The sequence below is a fragment of the Galeopterus variegatus genome, unplaced genomic scaffold (assembly GCF_000696425.1).
Source record: "Galeopterus variegatus unplaced genomic scaffold, G_variegatus-3.0.2 Scaffold1481, whole genome shotgun sequence".
NCBI classification, from domain to species: domain Eukaryota; kingdom Metazoa; phylum Chordata; class Mammalia; order Dermoptera; family Cynocephalidae; genus Galeopterus; species Galeopterus variegatus.
In genome coordinates, this window is record NW_007727592.1 from 341190 (window position 1) to 362483 (window position 21294).

The 21294-nt window shown below is 32.7% G+C and overlaps 1 protein-coding gene across 1 annotated transcript; it reads right to left on the minus strand.

The window, feature by feature from the left end:
* Positions 1-3752: 3752 nt before the first annotated feature.
* On the minus strand, positions 3753-17705 carry LOC103594115 (protocadherin-11 X-linked-like; the record flags this gene model as incomplete). Its single annotated transcript, XM_008577304.1, has 2 exons — positions 3753-8690; positions 17563-17705. Coding segments are annotated over 2 exons (790 nt in total), but the record flags the coding sequence as incomplete, so codon positions are not given.
* Positions 17706-21294: the final 3589 nt, after the last annotated feature.

The window sequence follows — 21294 nt, forward strand, 5'->3', positions numbered from 1 at the left end:
AATTGTTGTGTCTAGATGTGACAAAGAAACTGCAGCAGTCTTCTTACTATCAGACTGAGGATGAAGCCAGCAAACAACAATAGGTAAAACCAATGGAATTACAGGGAAACAAAGTGAGAGCCGGAGTGTACCACGTCATAAACTTCCTTATGTCAAGGTATCAAGTTAAATAAAATAACAAAATTTTCATTTTAAAGCTACGTGATTCAGGGTTTTTCTGTTATCTGGAGCTGAAACAATCCTAATTAGTACGTATCCTAGATATGATAGTCAACCTGTATCATATCACCTTGTTTGATTTTCCTCACTCCCTTATCACTATCATACATTGTTTTGTTCTGTTTTTCTTTGAAATTTTATTTTATTGTGTCAATATACAATGTGGTTGATTATTGTGGCCCATCACCGAAACCTCCCTCCCTCCTCCCTGTCCTTTGATGATGATAATATAATTACCATATATATTTTCAATAAACTTGAGTCATAGCCTTTTTTTAAAAATTTTATTTTGTCAATATACAATGTGGTTGATTATTGTGGCGCATTACCAAAAACTCCCTCCCTCCTCCCTCTCCCCCTCACTCCCAACAATGTCCTTTCTGTTTGCTTGTCCTATCAATTTCAAGGAATTGCAATTGTTATGTCTTCTCCCCCGCTCCAGTTATTTTTTGTGTATTTATTTATTTATTTTGAGCTCCCACAAATAAGTGAGAACATGTGATATTTCTCTTTCTGTGCCTGACTTGTTTCACTTAATATAATTCTCTCTAGGTCCATCCATGTTGTTGCAAATGGCAGTATTTCATTCTTTTTCATAGCAGACTAGTATTCCATTGTGTAGATAAAACACATTTTCCATATCCACTCATCTATCATACATTGTTATAAATGTATGTGTGTTCTTGTTTGTTGTGATCTTACCCCTGCATATCATAGGCCCCATAAGACCAGAGTCCCTGTTTTTCTTGTCATCATTGCATTCTTAGTGCCCCTAACAGTGCTTGCTACATCATGGACATTCATTAAATACTCATCAAATACATGAATACTCTTTCTCTTTCAGGGCTCTCTTATCTCCTTCCTTTACTCACTAGCTCACTCCTGAGATATATGGTCTCCTAGGATCTTTCCTTGTCTATTTTCTTTCTTGATAATAATGTCACAAGTATAAAACATTAGCCTTAATGTGATGGTTAGGTTTGGTATTTTAAAATAACTATAAGCATTGCCTCAAGGCTAATAGGGTGAGGGTCCCTTTGGTTCTTCAGGTGAAGCTATGGTCTAAATGTTTGAGTTCCCCCAAAATTTTTATGTTGAAACCTAACCAACAAGGTGATGTTATTAAGAGGCAGGGCCTTTAGAAGGTGATTAGGTCATGAAGGCCCTCATAAATAGGATTAGTGACCTTATAAAAGAGGCTTTAGAAGGTCTTATTGCCCCTTCCGCCATGTGAGAACGCATAGAAGGTGCCATCCATGGGGAATGGGCGCTAACCACACACAAAATCTGCTGGTGCCTTGATCTTGGATTTCCAAGACTCCAGAACTGTGAACAATAAATTCCTTTTTAAAAAAATTTACTCAAATAATTGATAGATTTATTTTCTTTAACAGGGAGTAGGTCCACTGCAGCATCGGACTGTGTCAAAAACTATGTGTGTTATATCATTATATAATTCGATATGCCCTAAAAGTAGGGCAAAGTTGTTTTATATATGCGTTGAAGTTTTTCCTAGCTGCTACAGACAAGAAAGCAATAAAATAATTATCTGACTGTGGTATTAAATAACAAATAAGTTTTTTACATCTAAATATAAGGTATGAATATGTGATATTAAATTATTGATTCCAAAATGAATGGCTCCTCAGAGTCAATTTTTTTCTCTGAAAACCTAGAAAGTGTTTTATATTTTCCCCAGTCTACAATGAAACGCCCAGCATTTTGTCATGAGGAATGCATTCCAAGATTGATCTCCTTTCACTGTTTTTTGAAAGTTTCATGGAACTAATGCATCAAATGATATCAAGAGAAATTATTCCACACAATTCAAAACCTACAGTGATACTTGCTGACAAATATGTACAACTTTCACATCCTTTTGGAGACACATGTAGAACCCAGCAGTGTATACTACTGATAAAGGCAGTATTCTCTCTCCAGTTCTTACTGTGTAAACATAAATGAATTATCTCCTTTGAAAGGCCATGGTTATGCCACTAACACATATTTATCAATTACCCGGTCTAAGGTATTCTGTTATAGCACTGTAAATGAGCTAAGACAGGTGATCAACAATCACAGTTTATCAGGTGGTTGGATTTCAGATGTCTCAGGGCTAAAGCAATCCCTTCAAGGACAGAGTAGAGCTGACTAGTTCATTCTCTTTTTCTCACTCCCCATTGAATGGAAAAAGGTAGTAGCCTAGTGAGGTGAATTAGGGATAGGTCTCACTCCAGAGGAAACCTTATCTCACTTTTTTCTATACCACATAGTTTATAACATAAACTTTTTGTTTTTATGCTGGCATTGATCCTCAGATACTTAAAACAACTGTAGAGTTTGTGACCCAAAACACAGAAATTAAAACTGATCCTACCTACTTGTTTCGGAGCTGTTGTATTGCTTTGTTGTGCTTTATTGCTTTGAAGCACTTACCATTACGCCATCAACAATTTATATTATAAATTAGTGTGACCAGTTCTGACAATGAGAGCAGTAATTTCCATGTTTTTAATCAAACTAAATATTAACTCACTCATTTTTCCACTTGTTGACATATTAGAAGATATTTCTAATACTTCTTTCTTTATTTTTCTTCCATTCAGAGTATGTACGAGGATACTTGACAAAGTTCATGGAAAAATAGAATTAAAAGATAATATGAATCTTTCCATGAAGTGTTTGAAGTATCCTCTTATTCATCTTATTCACTTTCTCAGATTCCTAGAGTTCTTGCCAAGGTTATTATGATAATGTCTATATGTAATCTGGTGATTACTAATCTGCTTCACAAACTAGTCACTACAATTTGTGTTTTTTCCCCACATGGCTATAGTCAGTATGAGAAATAAAACAAATTAACCTACACATATATTATACTACTTCCAAAATTCCAATCTCCTTTAGCCATAGGTTAAAATGTTGCTTGATTTAAATTTTGCTTTTTTCCCCTTCACCAGCTAACCCTAAGCGAGAATAAATAATACACAATAATGGAAAAATGGGTGAGAAAAGAAGGGAGACAAAAAAGCACTCTGTAATTCTTATCCTGCATGGCTAATAAAAATGCCAAATGCAATTGCATGTCTAGTGATACTGTGCTGTTTGAGAGGTTTCAGTGTTCTGGGATTCTCTCCATTTAGCTAAAGTGAAAGTTAAGCCAGGATTGAAGCTATTTTGTTCCACAAACATTAGCAACACTCTCCAGAAACTTATTTTACCTGGATCTCCTTAGGTGGCTTTTACATTAAATGAGACAATAAGCTTAATATGGAAATATCTCGTTTGTCTTGGAAGATGCAAAGTAAATGTTGAAAAACACTACAATATTGTTCACCAACTTTGAAAAGTGATTGAAATGATATTCAATTCAAAGAATTATATTGAAGGGGCTATCAGAGTTAACAAAAAAGTAAACTAACTCATGGAACTGTACCACCAAAAAAGTGTATTTTGCTTTCTATAAATTTAAAAACCAATTTAAAATAAAACCTTTGATTATTGAATTAACAAACACATGAAATAAAAATGCATCTTTTTTCTCATAACTACTTTATTAATATCAATATTAATGAATAAGAAAACATGCAATACAGAATCTGAAATACAACAATTAATACACATTTGCCGCTGGACTACATACTGCCATCCTGGGCCATACAATTTCCAACCTTTCCACTTCCAAAGCACGGCTAGAACTGCTTTGGGATACTGTTCACTTTCAAGTGCTGTATGATGTCACAGAGGAGGAATCTTTCCCAAATACAAACATAAATACATATTTCATAAAATTCCAAATATTTTAAGTGGGGAAAGCATAAATTTCACACATTTTATTTCTAAAGTTATCACATACAATCACTACACAATTGCCTTCACTTTTTTTTTTCATTTGTGCACACACATTTTTCTGAGCAGCCTTTTCATTACTAATCTTGCTGTTGTCAACTTGCGCTGCTTTTAAAAATAATATTTACTGAAAGCACATGGATGGTTTAAGAAGCTACTGTGAATGAATATTTTAAAGCCTCTGCATAAAATTGCTCTGGTGCCAATAATAATTGTCACATGACATAAAAAGGTTACTGTCCAAATTTAGCTTCTCTTTTTCCCACGTTTTCCAGGCCAATTGACCAAGTTGGAAATAGCCAAAATAATGTCTAATGATGTGATAAAAAGTTTATCAAACATAACTATAAATTTGGTTTGCAAAAAATATGAAAGAAGAAAGACAAGAAATGATAACTATAATGGAAAATATAAATCAGAAGAGCATAAATAAAAGCCTAAACAAGTAGATTTTCATAAATGTATAGTAGGAGATATATGCACATGCAGCCTTAATACAAATAAACAAACAAAAAACTAATGTTGATATATGCATATGAATAAACCCCACTTAATTTTCCCAGGACTGAAAAGGATTATTTCGTGTGACATCAATACATTTTAAGGACTGTACACTTTATGATTTCTTATAGTCTATTTTTTTCCCCATTTTAATGAAAGTGTGTGACAAATATTAGTTTGGGAAGGCAGAGGCTCCTCATAACTGTCAACATTACACAATTGCACTAATCATTTAACAGTTATTTTTTTCTAGCAAAATTTACATAATTAAGAATAAAATGTAATAATAACTAAATGAGACTACACAAAATGGACTATAAATTTATTACACTGTTGATATCACATGTAAAGGCTAGTTTTTAATACACTGACACAGTATTAGTTAAAACTTGAAGATAAAGGTCAAGAAAAGAATGTGTATATACTTAGCATATAAGATACACAGTGTTTGAATACATACTTATAAATGTGGTATATTAATGCTATAGCTAGAAAATTAATAATCACAATGTAATTGAATATGGCCACAAAATAGAATAACCAGTCCGGCTGAACATATTGGTATCATACTAATCATTTGTATTTAAAGTTCTAATTTCAAACCAAATCAAATCTTTCTTTTTTCAAGGGAAACAAATTTTTGATTGATGGTAAAATAAGAAATTTTGCAGTTTTAGAACATTTTTTGCACATCAGAAGAGCCACCTGTGAGCTTTGTCAATCGATTGCTCTGTCCATCCATTCAAAGAAAAAATGTGTAATATGATGAGAAAGATCTCATCTGATCTAAAGCCCTGAATGTATAGGTTTCCAAGGCCAGACCTAAGTGGAAGCTTAGAAAGAGAATGCAAAGGGGAGAATAACTGGGCTCACACCCCTTGCCTCTTTGGCTACTCAGCCTGCTTCCATTCAAATCCTCTCTGGTACAAACACAGAAGAGGGTGCCCAGTCATTTAATATTCTAAACACAGTCTAAGTCTGATTATAAAATCAGAGTTAGAAAGGGCAATAAAAGCATATTTGTTCATTCCTATATCTCTAGGAAAGGTACTGGAACTTCTCAAATTTTTAGTATGAGGATTTAAGAGCCTCCCTAGGAACTCAGTAAATTTCACTATCAGAAAAACTTCCCAAATATCTAACGTTGGTTCTTATTCTGATTTCCATGAACGTATATAGTAACTGTTCAGATTTCTCACAAATCATTTAATAATCTTTCAGCTTCTCCTTTTTATCTCCTTTTAAATTTGTGTGTGTGTGTAGATCATAAGTAAACTAAAGGTATGGAGAGGAAAAATGTGGAAATAATTAAAATGGAAGAAAAATTCTCACTTGCATAATCTTTGCAAGCTTTTGAGAGAAAAAAATCTAAAATCTACTGGAAGCACTGATTTTGTTATTCTGGGTTTCCTTATCTTCCCCAGGCTTGAAATCTGTATTAACAACAACAATATCAACGCATATATATGATCATGTTTCAAAATCATCAGTCCTTCAGGATTCACATGCACCTGGAAAACCAGTATGCTCCAAATCCCTTGGAATATTAACAAACGCAAAGGAGAAAAAAAAGAATGAACTTAAAAGTTCACTAATCCAACTCTAGTACTTAAAAGTTAAGGAGTTATTCTACACATCAAATCAAATATGATTTAAAGAGCTTTACAATGGGAACAATATATTCTCAAAACGCTACTTAAGCTGCCGGGCACATGAAGAAAAACTTTCTCAACATTCAGTGGAAACCTTCACCAGTGAAATTATACATTGACCACAGTTTATATTACAACATTTACACACAGTTTAATCATAAATTACATATCTTCAAGTTACACATTACAAAGTCTACAACTAATTTAATCAACAAGAAATATTCACTCCCCCCCCCCCATAAAATATCAATCGTCTCTTGGTTTAGTGTAATACTGAAACAAGACATTTTCTCGGTTTTGCTATGGAGGAAAATTAAGTTAGTGATGTTTCTGTAAATTTATGAAATGTGCACATAGGACATAATGGCCACTTAAGAGGATAAAACCAGAAAATAAAGAACAGACAACAGAAGGAAGCTAATGTTTCCTACCAATACTACTGTATTCTTTGCTTGGAAGGACATATTTTGTTTCATATGTGAGATTTTGTTGGTTTTTTGTATGTGTTATTGGGGTATTTCTTATCCACCCCAAGAAGCAGTCATGAACTTTATTTCTCCCTCTGCACATCTCCTTAAAATTCTATACTGTAATACATTTGATGTAGATTTATAATTACATCTCTTGAAAAGTTTCTTCCTGACTTTCATCTTGTTATCAGTGGTTTTCTTCAGTAAGTTGAGCTAGAATGACAGAAATCTCTTAGTCTTATAGGTTTAGTATATGGTTTTATCTACAGTTATATTCATTTGTTTGTTCTTTTTACTAAAAATCTTTCAGTAGCAGACTATTGAGTCATCAAATCAACATTTACATCTTCCTGATCTTCTCTAGAAAATAGCAGTTTAGAGTCATAGCTGTAAATGAATCATGCTTTGAATTCATCCACCTTCCTTGTAATTTTCTAAGCTGTTATATACAAATTCTAGAAGGTAAAGACCCATTTGATAATGGAATATAGGCTTAAAATGGCAGATACAATATTATTTCTGATGTACTTTACACTAAACTACAAAGATACATTTTTTTAAAAAAAGAGGCCCTTTTTAGCAAGTAGTTGGCTAATTTGGGCACAATTATTGCACTTCAGTGTCTCGAACTCTACTAAAGAGTAGAGAAATATGTTGTATGTACAATTTCTATATGATCTTTACTGAAAATGTATATACAAATTATATCAACAGTATATTATTGAAATAAATGTAGAAAACATAAAAAACAGGGCAAAACTGTAAGTGGTATTTACACTTTCTACTGCTGCATTTTTGAAGGGAGAAACACTAACAACGAAAAGCAAGACAACAAACAAAAATCAAGCAAAAAGACAAATGAAAATGCCACAGTACTTATACCTTTTAATGTTATCTGAACAAAAGTTGAAATAAACTAAAGGTAAACTTGGAAAATCAGATATTTACTGGTTTTCCATTTGCTGTGTACTGGGTCCACAAAAATCAGAATAGAAAAGTATCAGTAATATTGCACATTGTGGTAAAAAAAAAATAAAGTGAAAAAAATTAGAGTACATCAGAAATAGTATAGACTACATATTAATTTCTGTCATGATAAGCCTTTCTGTACAAAGGGATGTGAATTTTTCAATTTCTATTTCTTTTCTTTTTTTAATACACATTCTGAATTAAACAAGTTGTTAATTTATTTTTAACTTTTGACTAAGCGTCTAGCTCTAGACTTATTCTGCTATCTCTTTCTATTTACACAGCTATTTACAAACCTAACAGTTTGGAATAGTCGTTGAAATTGGATCTTAAACTTTGACTATATACATCCAGTCTGAAAATGTGAAAGAGCCATTTTAGCTTTACAAGGGATGTTCTTCCATAATGGGGGAATCACCCCGAGAGGGTCTGCCCTGTTGGCCTGGAGTGAAGGTTGTCAAGGGAATGACTTTAATTGAATCATCACTGGGATGAAGTCTTTCAGACATGGTGTAAAATTGAGATCTTGCACTACCTTGCACTCCCTGATCAAGAGAACGCAGTCCATCAGTTCCAGCCCTTTGCATCCAACCTTGCTGCAAACTCATTGGTGGCTGGGCCTGGTTACAACGGAGGGCAGCAGCCTGTGGCAGAGGAGGGCTGTAGCAGAGGGTTGAGGCTTGTGCTGGTGGTGGGCTGTGGCGAAGTGCAGAAGCCTGCACTAGAGGAGGACTGTGGTGAAGAGCAGAGGCCTGTACAGGTGGAGGGCTGTGGCACAGTGCAATAGCCTGGGTTACTGGAGGGCTGTGGCAGAGAGCAAAGGTCTGTGTCACTGGAGGGCTGCGGCAGCGAGCAGAGTTCTGTGTCAGGGGTGGGCTGTGGCATAGAGCAGAGGCCTGTGCCTGTGAAAGACTGGAATGGATCAGAGAAGCTGGCATCCAGCAGGCATCAGAGTGGCCCAAGATGAGACATTCTTGAGTGCAGTTGTCAGAAGCCTCTTCCACCGTTGGTTGAACAGTTATTTCTGCAGCTGTTAGGATGGGGAAACAAATAATAAAATTTATATTCCAAAGGCATATTTGTATTAGCTACTTAACACAAGTCATATTGCAACAGGAAAAGTTAATAATCTATATATAAATACATGAGAGACTTCCAGTATTTCCACAGTTGGCACTTGATTTGTTGAGAAATAATTCCTATGTTTCCTAGAGAAACATAAATAATCAAATGGGTAGATGGGATCTCACTTTTATAATTAGGATCCTTTGGCCTAGTCTTGAAATGTAGATATTTTAAATTGTATTTATGACTATAAAAGGAAACTATGGTCATTGATTTATACACAGAAGTCAGTCGAAATATGGCTCCTAACTTACATGGAGAAATGATATAAAGGTAAAATGAATGGGAAAACAAATCATAGGAACATATAACGAACTAACCAATTATAGATAAATAAGTAGTTAGCTAAGAATACATTAGATTAATTTGGAAATGTTTATTGAACTCTAAGATATGCCTCTTAATTTTAAGAATGAAATATAATCATAATTATCTCAAAAATAATTGATTTCTGTATTCTTCATTTTCTGAAATCATGATAAATCAGATGTTAGGAACAAAATAAGGTACAGATCCAAATTACCTAGCTGTAAACTGTAATATCTTCTAAAAGTCTTCTATAAAATTTCTGTAAAGTCTTCAAAGGTGAGTAGATATCAAATATCAGTAAGTAAACCATACAAAGACTAACAAAATGTAGAGTTGCTATATTGATATAAAAGTTGACTTTAAAGCAAATAATGTTATCAGGTATAAAGAAGGACATTATATAATGATAAAACAATTAATTCTCCAAGAAGAACCATCAGTCCTATGTGTATATGCACATAACAACTGAGCTTCAAAATACAAGAAGCAAAATCAGCTAGAAATGAAAGAGAAATAGACATATCTGCAATTATACTTGAAGACTACAATACGCCTCAGAACTTGATGGAAAAATAGAAAATAAGTAAGCACATAGAAGACTTGAACAACACCATCAATCAGATCAAAATTGATATTCATAGAAGATTTCACTCTCGGCAAATTAAAAACAGGAGAACTTCCTTAAATTGACATAGTACATCTCCAAAAAGATAACAGCTAACATCATATCTAAAGGTAAAAAACTGATTGCTTTCCCTCTGAAATGAGAAACAAAGTAAGGTTGACCACTCTCACAACTCTCGTTTGACATACTGTTATAAAGTCTAGCCAGTGCAATAAAGCAAGAAAAATAAATGAAAGAAATATAGGTACTCACAGACACATGTATGTATAAATCTAATAAAATATGTATAGCATTTGTGTGTTGAAAAGAAAATACTGATGAAAAAAGTTGAATAAATGGAGACATATACCATGTTCATGGCTTGAAATACTAGATATTGTTATGATGTCAGTGCTCCCCAAATTGAGTCTATAGACTCAATATAATGTCAGCAAAAAACCCCAGATGGTGTATTATGTTCTTGTAGATATCAACAAGCTGATTCTATTATTTATATGGAAAAGCAAAGGAATTAGAATAGCCAAACCATTTTGAGAAAGAAGAAATAATTTGAGGGACTCTCACGATCTGATTTCAAGATTACTATAAAGTAGCCCTAATCACAACAGTGTAATATTAGCAAAATGATAAACACATAGATCAACAGAAGAGAATAGTCAGTCCAGAAATAGAGCCACACAAATATACCTAAGTAATTTTTAATTAAGATGTGAATTCAATGAAGAAAGTATAGACTTTTAAACAAATAATGATGGCCCATAAGCAAAAAAATTGAAACTTGACCTATACTTTTCATCTTATAAAAGAATTAACTCAGAGTCAAAGATCTAAAATATAAAACTATAAAACTTCTATTAGAAAATATTGGAAAAAATCTTTGTGACTTTGGGTTAGGCAGCATTCATGGCTATGACATCAAAAGCACAATCTATAAAAGAAAAACATGTTAAATTGGGCTTTTTGAAAATTAAAAAAAAATTTCTCTGCAAAAGGCAATGTAAAAGAATAAAAAGGAAAGCCATAGATTGGGTGAAAATATTTGAAGATCACATTTCTAACAATGAACTTGTTAGAATGACTTGTAAAGGACTCAAAAACCCAACAATAAGAAAACAAAGGACTCAAAAAATGGGCAAAAGATCTGAATAGACACTTCACCAAGGAAGATGTAACTATGTTAAAAAAAAAAAAGCATACAAAAAGTTGCTAAGCACTATCAGAGATTAAGGAAATGCAAATTAAAACTACAAAGAGATACCACTATAAATCTGTTACAGTGAGTAAAAGAAAAAACTAACAATATCAAGTGCTGACAAGTATTCAGAGAAACTGGAACCTTCAATGAATGCTTGTGATGATGCAGAATGGCACAGGAAGTTTGGCTAGCAGTTTATCATTTTCTTATAAATGTAAACATACACTTGCCAAAACTCCCAGCAATACCAGTCCTCATATTTACCCAGAATATATGAAAACTTATGTTAACACGGAAACCTATATGTGCAAGATTAAACAGCTTTATTAATAATCACCCACAAATAGAAACAACCCTGACTGTCCTTTAGCTGGCAAAGAGATAAACTGTGGCACACCCATACAATGAAATACTACTCAGCAATAAAAGCAACATATTGATGATTCTCAGAAAAACATGGATGAACCTCAAATGAATTTTAAGTGAAAGAAGCCAGAACCAACAGTTTATATCATGTGTGGTTCCTTCTATATAACATTCTGGAAATGGCAAAATTGTAGAGATAAAAAACAGATGAGTAGTTGTCAGGGATTGGGAATGGAGGAAGTGCTGACTAACAGGGGCAGCAGAAGAAAATGGGTGGGGGGGGATGAAGCTGTTCTCTATCATGAAGATAGTAGTAAAAATGTGATTCTATGCATTTGTCAAAACTGATAGAACTATAACATGAGTGGATTTTATTGTATGTAAATTTGAAAAGTAGCAATAAGTGTTTTGCAAATATTGAGAAATTACATGTTTTATAAATCATCTTTAATCTCCTATATTCAGTTCAGAATTTTCTACAAAAAAAGTAAAGTATTCTGATCAAATTAAAAGCATTCGATGCAAATATTGTATGCTCCCTTTCTGGACTCACTGTTTGAAATACTTTTAATTCGAAGTTATCAAATTTAAAGTAATTTTTGAAAAGAATGGGTTGAAACACTTAAAAAAAAGGTAAAGGAATATGGGATTGGCTCATTTGCAAAAACTATAACAAAAAACTATCATTCAAAGATTTTGTAAGGAAAAAGCCTCATACATTTTCTACTTTTACCAAACTTGAAAAATGACATATTAATTTTTGTTCATGTGTATGGTATTGAGAGAAGTATAGAACAGAAAAGATAAATTTGGTTTTATAGAAAAAGAAACTGTCCATTAGTTATCCCTGTTTTCTTAATTTTGGGTTGCAACTAATAGTGAATTAGATTTGGCTAATAATAGTAATATTACATACAGTTAGATAATAATGGTTGACTACATTCAACTAATACTTAATTAGATTGGTCTAATTTGCACTTAAGGTAAAGTTTTTACACTTAAGGTTTCCAGGATTTAAAATAATCCTTTCTCTCTTTGAGCATGTGTGCTTGCTGAGTGATAGCAGCAGTCCAGGTTCTTGTGCATAGTTTTAAAAATTAAAAATAAATGTTCAAGTTCCCATAAATCCTTAATAGGATACAGAGTCCAGCTACTGTTATTATTCCATCAAGCTTAAAAGCCAAATAATAGGATATAAAAAAAAAAGACAAAACCCTGACTCTCATTAAGACTAATTTTCTTAATTAGATAACCATTTATTTTTCTTAATTTCAAGCACTCTTTAAAAAGATATTCCTATGAGATTAGCATTTAAAATGTCCTATATTTTTCACAAATTATATTTGAAAAATAGTTGGGAAGGTGGACTTTTATATACTTTGAATGATATTAAATCATAAAAACAGACACGGAAATATATAAACACACATATAACTAAGATTTAAAACAAAATTTAGTTTCCTGCTCATCAGAAAAGCAACTCATCTGGTCTGGTAACCCTAAATTTTACAACAAAAATAACACATCATAGTTTCAACATTGAGTTCTTTGCATATTTATGATAAGGAAATTGATACAAAGTAATTTTCATATCCTGGAAGAGGATATGATTGATAGTCATTCTGTCTTAGCTTTATTGAGATATAATTCTTACCTTAAAATTTACTCATTTAAAGCTAACAGTGTTTTTTAGTATATTCATGGAATTTTGCAGCCATCACTACAATCGTTTTTGGAACATCATCATCATCTCAAAAAGAAGCCCAGTATCCATTAGTAGTCACTGCCCATTCCCCCCAAACTCCACAGCCCTAAGCAACAATTAATCTATCTTCTGAATCTATAGATTTGCCTATTCTAGAAATGTAATATAGATGGAATCCTTTAGAGTCTTTGATGACTGGCCTATCTCATAGTAGCACAGTGTTTTCAAGGTTCATCCATGTGAAATATGTATCAGTACTTGAGTATTTTTACTTTTTGCCTGAGATCATTCTTTATATGGATATAGCCTTCATCAGTTGATGGACATTTGAGTTGCTTCCATCTTTTGGCTATGGTGAATAATGCTGCTATGAACATTTACGTAAAAGTTTTCGTGCTGGCTCATACAGCAACTCTGTGTTTAACTTTTGAGGAACTGCCAGCCTATTTTCCAAATAGGCCACCTCATTTTACATAAACACCAGAAATGCATGAAGCTTTAAATTCTTCTATACACTTGTCAACCTTTAGTATCTGTCTTTTTTCTTGTAGCTGTCCTGATATGTAAGAAATAATATCTCACTGTGGTTTTGATTTGCATTTCACTGACTGCTAATGAAGTTGAACATCTTTTCATGTGCTTATGGCCAATTTGTTTATCTTCTTTGGAGAAATGTCTATTCATATCCATTACCCACTTTAAAATTAGGATATTTGTGTTTTTACTGTTGAGTTATACAAGTTCTTTATATGGTGTAGATATAAGTTCCTTATAAGATATATGATTTACAAATATTTTCTCCTATTCTGTGGTTTGTCTTTTCACTTTCTTGATGTCCTGTGAAGTACAATAGTTTTGAAGTTGACAAAGCTTCATTAACCTATATTTTTGTTACTTATACTTTTGGTGTCCAATCTAAAAAGTCTTTGCTTAATGGTAGGTCACATAAATTTACTACTATGTTTCCTTCTAATAGTTTTATAGTTCAGGTCTTATGTTAAGGACTATGACCCATTTGGAGTGATATTTTTGTGTATGTTTTAAGGAAAGAGTCCAAAATCATTGTTTTGCATATGGATATTCAGTTGTCCCAGTGACATTTGTTGAAAGACTATTCATTCCCCAATGACTTTAATTGGCCTGCATGCTGAAAATCAATTGACCATAAATATGAGGGTTTATTTATGTACTGTTAACTTATGGACTGTTAACTTATTACACTGATATATATTTCCTTAGGCCAATATCACTGTCCTGATTACAACAGCTTTGCAGAAAATTCTGAAATCAAAAAGGCTGAGTCAACTAACTTTGCTCCTATTTTGCAAAAATGCTTTGGCTGTTCAAGCTTACTTGAATTCCCATGGTTTTAAGATCAGCTTTTCACTTTCTGCAAAAATCCAGATGCAATTTTATTAGGGATTGTGTTGAATCCGAAGATCAATTTGTGGAATACTGGATCTTATAGTGTTTTCTTCCACTCTATGAACATCTTTTTACTTATTTAGATTTCAAACTTCTTTTACCAATATTTCAGAATTTTCAGAGTACAAGACTTGCACTTCTTTTCTTAAATTTACTGCTAAGTATTTTTTTCCATTTTATTATTTTGAAAATAAGATTGTTTTCTTAATTTCTCTTTAGAAATATTTATTGCTAGAGTATAAAAATATAAGGGTACTTCAGAAAGTCCGTGGAAAGATTCACATTATCTATTTTTCCCCAAACGTTTTGGAGCATTCTTGTACAATTGATTTTTTTAAAATTGCTTTTTTAGCCTACAACCCTGCTGAACTCAATTATTAGTTTTAATAGGTTTTCAGTGAATTTCTTAGGATTTTCTATGTACAAGATTGTATCATCTGCAAATAGAAATAGTTTTATTTCTTTCTTTGCAATATGGATGCCTTTTAATATCTTATTCTTGCCTGACAACCCTGGATAAAACATCTAGTATAATTTTTAATAAAAGTGGTGAGAGTGAACATCCTGTGTCTTGTTCCTGATCTCAGGGGAAAAGCATTGAATACATCACCACAAAGTATAGAAAATAGAAGAAATTAGAAAAAGTTCTCTGTGGTTTCTTCTTTGACCAATATATTATTTAGGAGGGTCCTGTTTCATTTCTACATTTTTGTTAATTTTCCCAGTGTTCTTATTGTTTAATTCTAATTTCCTTCCATTGTGGTTGTAGAAGTCTGTTTCTGATGCTTATAACAAATACCTAAAACTGGGTAATTTATAAAGAAACAATATTTATTGCTACAGTTTCAGAGGCTGGGAAGTCCAAAGTCCAGGAAACACATCTGCTGAAGTGACTCAATAGCAATACAGGGAGTCACATGGCAAAAAAGGCAGAGAAGAGAGAGAGATACTTCCACATGTTCACCTTTTAAAACCCCTAAAACAACATCCATTGTTCCAAGATTGGATCAATCCATTAATGAGGGTATAGTACTCACATTCCAATCACCTCTCCAAGGCCCCACCTTTCAACTACCACAAATAGGATTTGCCAATGTCTTAACACAGCTGCAGTGGGGACCAAGTCTCCAACACATTAAACTTTGGATTTAATTTAATATAATTTAATTTAATTTACTACTGTTAATCCATAACAAAGGTCAGAGAACATATTCTGGATAATTTCAATCCTTTCAATCTACTGGAGTTTGTTTATAGCCTAGCATATAGTCTGTTCTGGAGAATCTTGTATGTGTACTCGTGGAGAATGTGCATTCTGCTCTTGTTGGATAGAAGTATGTTAGGTCTAGTTGGTTTAAAGTGCTGTTCAAATCTTCTGTTTCTTTGTGGTTTTACTGACTAGTTCTTCTAACTATTTTTGAAAGTGAGAGATCAAAGTCTCCAACTATTATTAAATTGTCTATTTCTCTCTTCAATTCTGTCTGTTCTTGCTTCATGATTTTGGAGGCACTGGCATTGGGTGCATATATGTTTATAATTGTTATGTCTTTCTGATAGTTTTACTCTTTCATTGTGATAAAATGTTCCTTTTTATCTCTTGCTATTGATACAGTAGCTTTATATCTGCCATTTTTTCTTTTTATTTTCTATGTGTTTTGTGCTTCCCCTCCCCCCTCTTTTTCTTTAAGGCTCTCTTCTACATTAGGTTAATATTTTCTAGTATAATATTTCAATTCTTTCAATGAGTTTTTTTACTATATATATATATGTTATTCCCTTATTGGTTTCTAGTGCTTGCAATCTTATCACAGTTACTTCAGATTTATCATGAGTTAAATCCAGTGAGATTCAGAAATATAGAAATATTACTCCTAAATACTGGTATTCATGCTTTCCTTTTTTTTTGTAACATATTTATGTTCAAAATTCAACAACAATACATTGCTATATTTATTATTTTACGTATTTTTTAATGAAGCTGTGAGAAGAAAAAGGGCACAAGTATATAACTATAGGTTTTGTTTTATTAACATTCTTAGTTGCAATTTCTGGTTCTTCTCATTTATTCCTGTGGATCCAAATTAACATCTGGTGTAACTTCCTTACTCTAATGTTTTGCTTCTACACACTTTTGTGCTATTATTGTCAGACATATATGACATTTCTATATATATAGGCCCAACAATAAATAAATACATATATTGTTTTATACAATTGTTTTTCAAACCCATTAAGGGAAGAAAGGAGAAAATCACAAAATTACACTATCTTTTACAATTATCTACATAATTACTTTTACAGCCAAGTTTTTATTTTATTTTATTTTTTTGGTGTGGACTTAAATTACTGTCTTGGATCTCTTGCTTTAAGCCTTAAAAATTTCCTTTAGTATTTCATATAATGCAAATGTGCTAGCAATGAATTTTCTCAGTTTTTGTTTATCTAGAAAGTTTTTTTTTATTTCACTTTCATTTTTTATAGATAGTTTTGCTGTTCAATAATATAAAATTATTTGTTAGCATTTTTCTTTTTCTTTCAGGTATTTGAATATCTCACTCCCCTCTCTTCCAGCATCTATTGTTTCTGATAGTAAGTTAGCTTTTAATCCTATTGGCACTCTAGTGTATACAGAGTCATTTTTTTCTTATTCCCTTCAAAATTTTCTTTGTTTTCATCTTTCAGTTTTTTACTAGAATATGTCCAAGTGTTAATCTCTGTTTATCATACTTGGAGTTGTTGAGCTTCTTGTGTTTATATATTAATATTTTTCATCATCTTTGGGAGGTCTTAAGCAATTATTTCTTCTAATATAATTTCTATCTCTTTTTTTACTCTTTTGCTTCTGCTACACCCTTTCTTCATAAATCAATGTACTTTTATGGTGTCCCATATTCTTCATCATTCCTTGTTCTTTTTTTTTCCTTCCTTTTGTTTAGATTGCATAATCTCTATCAAACTAAATTTGAGCTTTCTGATACTTTCTTCTAGTGGTTCAAATCTACTGCTGACCCTCTCTAGTCAATTTTTTAATTTTGGCTATCGCAATTCTCGACTCCAGAGTTTTCATTTAATATTTTAATTTTTTGGCATTTTTTAATGATATTTTGTATCTTATGAGACATTGTTATTTTACTTTACTTATTTAAGCATACTTTTCTTTAGATCTTTGAACATATTTATAATGGCTGCTGTGAAGTCATTGTCCATTAAATCTGACATCAGGGCCCTCTCACAGTTAGTTTTAGCTGCTTGCTTTTTCCATGTGTAGGTCACAGTTTCCTGTTTCTTGGCATACCTCAAATTTTTGTCAAAAACAAGACATTTTACACAATATACTGCATTAACTGTGGATACTGATACCCCTCCCCTCTCTGGGACTTGATGTTTTTTGTTGTTTGCTTCCTTATTTGTTTTGTTTCTTGGCTGACTATTTTGATAAAGTCTACTTCCCCTTTAAGGTGAAACCTCTGATGTCACTCCTCTGCAGTTACAGCCTTAGACATGTGCATATTCATCCTGAGATGTCAATAATTTTAGCTTGACTTTCTTTGACAGTCTCTTCCTCTGATCTCTCAGTTAAACTATCTGCTTCATTTGGTATCATACTCAGCCTATTAGGCTCCACTAATAAGTAGCTCATTGCTCAATTGTTTTTGGCAATGTCCTGGGGCATAAATTGCTGAGTAATCTGATCCAACTAAATTTGGACCCTGTTGCAGGGGTAGTATTTGAGGCAAGACTTTGATGTTTGTTCTGACCCCAGAGGGCTCTTACTCTATGTCTCTTCTCCTGGTTCTCTCTGCTAAACTTACAGCTGATCTACAGTCTTTTTTTTTCCCTGTTGGAGCTACTGGCCTCTTCTTAATTGCTTACCACCAAAATTTCCATTGTTTTTGACAACTCCTTTATCTTGAACTTCCCTTATGCCTTGTTCCAAATAGAGTCCCTGCTCTTGAGGGCAGTTTTGGAGCTTTCTGTTTTTATGGCCAACCTTTTCTCCTTAGGCAAAATCTATGTGCCACTACTCTGAAGCTAAGAATGGGGATAGAAGCCTGTTTATTTCAGATTGACACCTCTGATTTTGAGCAGGTGCTGAAAAGGTGAAATAGTCTTTGGTCTTCTCAGCTTGTCTACCCCAGCATGGGATTTGCACCCTATGAGTGAGTTGGAATACAGGTAATTGGGGCCCAGTATTCTCAACCACTCTTGCCTATAATAGAGCTTCTGCAACACAGAGCTGGGAGGGGTGAGAAATTCTGGAAGCTTGCACCTCCCTGGGAGATACCTGAACCTTAGACTGAGCCCTAGAGAAAGAAGGAGTTCTGTGTTCTTGTATGATCCTGCTTTGGCATGGAGCTTCTGTGACAATGAACTGTGGGGACAGATAATGGATTATGGCACAAATGCCAGAGGCTCTCACTGTTCTTGTAGTGTATTAGTAGATTTCCTTGAATAAGTGCTTCTCCATTTGCTGTTTGCTCTTAGGACAATTTCCAGAAACACTGAACTGTTGGGTTTTTCTTAAGTAATTTTTACCAGTTTTGGTTGTTTTGCTGGGGAGAGGGTCCATACAGTTGCTCATACCACCATTCTGGAAATGATATATTCTCTACAGTTTCTTTTTTTTTCTTTTAAGCTAAAATTCACATAACATAAAATTTGCCATTTTAACCATTTTTAGGAGTAGTTTTATTTGTACATCGAATACAGTCACATTTTTGTGCAACCATCACCACCATCTCCAGAACTTTTTCTTTCCCACCTGAAACACTCTATCCATTCATAATTAACTCATCTCTCCCTCCAATCCTTGTCAATTACCATTCTATTTTTTTGTCTGTATGGATTTGACTACCAGAGGAGACTCATATAAGAGGAATCATACAATATTTGTCTCTTTGTGACTGGTTTATTTCATTTAGCATAATGTCATCAAGGCTAATCCATGTTGTAGCATTTGTGAAAATTTCTTTCCTTTTTAAGGCTGAATAATATTCCATTGTATTTATATAACACATTTTTTTTCTATCCATTCCATTGATTGAAACTTAGGTTGCTCCCACCATTTGGCTATTGTGAATAATGCTGCCATGAATATGGGTGCAAATATCTGTTTTAGTCTTTGTCTTCACTTATTTTGTGTACATATCCAGAGGTGGAATTGCTGGGTCATATGATAGTTTTATGTTTAACTCTTTGAGGAATCACTATACTGTTTTCCATAGTGGCTGTACCATTTTACATTTCTATCAACAATACACTAGTGTTCTAATTTCTTCACATCTTCAGCAACACTTTTCCTTCCTTCCTTCTTTCCATCCTGATAATGGCCATCCTAATAGGTGTGAAGTGGTATCCCATTGTGGTTTTGATTAGCATTTTCCTAAGGAATAGTGATATGTAAACACATCTTTTCATGTGTTTATTGGTTATTTGTATATCTTCTTTGAAAAAAAAAGTCTCCTTAAGTCCTTCAAACATTTTTTAAATTGGGTTGTTCATTTTTTATTGTTGAGTTCTAGAAGTTCTTTATATTTTCTGGATATTAATCTCTTATGAGATATATGACTTGCAAATATTTTTTTCTCATTCTGTATCTTTTCACTCTGTTGATAGTGTCTTTTGGATGAACAAAAGTTTTTAATTTTGATGCAATCCAACTTAACCATTTTTTTTTATTTTATTGCCTGTGCTTTTAATGTCATACTCAAGAAATTATTGCCCAATCCAATGTCATAAAGTTTTTCCCATAAGTTTTCTTCCAAGATTTTCACAGTTTTAGCTCTTCCATTTAGGTATTTGATCCATTTCGAGTTTATTTTTGTATATAGTGTTAGGCAAGGGTTCAATCTTTCATCCTTTTCCATTTGGATATCCAGTTTTCCCAGCACCTTTTGTTGTTCTCTAGTTTCTTAATGGCACTTACTCATATTCCTTTTCAGAATTATTTCTACATACTTAAATAAGCATCAGGCAAGTTGTTACAAGTCTAATTTATTAGTAACTATGGACCTTTTGAAATCATTTGGTATCATTTCATCTCCTTTTAAGTAGTAGCATTACCAAATGACATCAGTAAATTACTACTAGAACACCTTACCTTAAAGAATGAAACAAAGCATGCAAATAAATGAATTCAAATACTAATATTTGTACCAACAATATTAGAGATTTCTTGAAAACTTGGGGTAACAAATACACACAGAACTGAAAAAAAATAAGGAATCTAAAAGGGATATATCTTTAAAATTTCATGATTTTGTAAAGGTTTTCATAATTTGACAGATTCTCATATTGAAAATTAGTTGACACATAATCTTTTAGATGGACAGATGACACATCATATAAAATGTTTCCAAAATATGTGGTAGATTATTGCAAAATTATTCTTCAAATAATATTTTGCTATAAAATATAGGTTATTCAGTACATCTTTAAAACTTCTCTTAAAAATTTACATTGACAATAATGCAAAATTTCTCTTGCATTTCATCATTTAACACTAATTCATTCATGATGAATTTAAAAAACATGTAAATAATACATACAGCCTCTATCCTTTTAGTAACAAACAAGCTGAAGCTTATTGATATTATTTGCCCTAAAATAAACCAACTCTATTTCCTTAAATTATGGGTATTTCTACATTTAGTAAGATTCAAGATTAAAAAAATAAATACTAGTCACCAGCTACCAGAAGATGAAATCATATATCCAGAGCTACTAAATGTAATTCTTATACCCAGATTGGTAGAGGAGAGATTGTCCACAATGTATGTTTGTGTCTACAGCTCACATGTTTAGCTAAACGTGTTTAGTCTCAGAAATTCAGAATACTTGGGTGAAAATTACAGTTTTAATTAAAATAAGTTTTATAATAAACT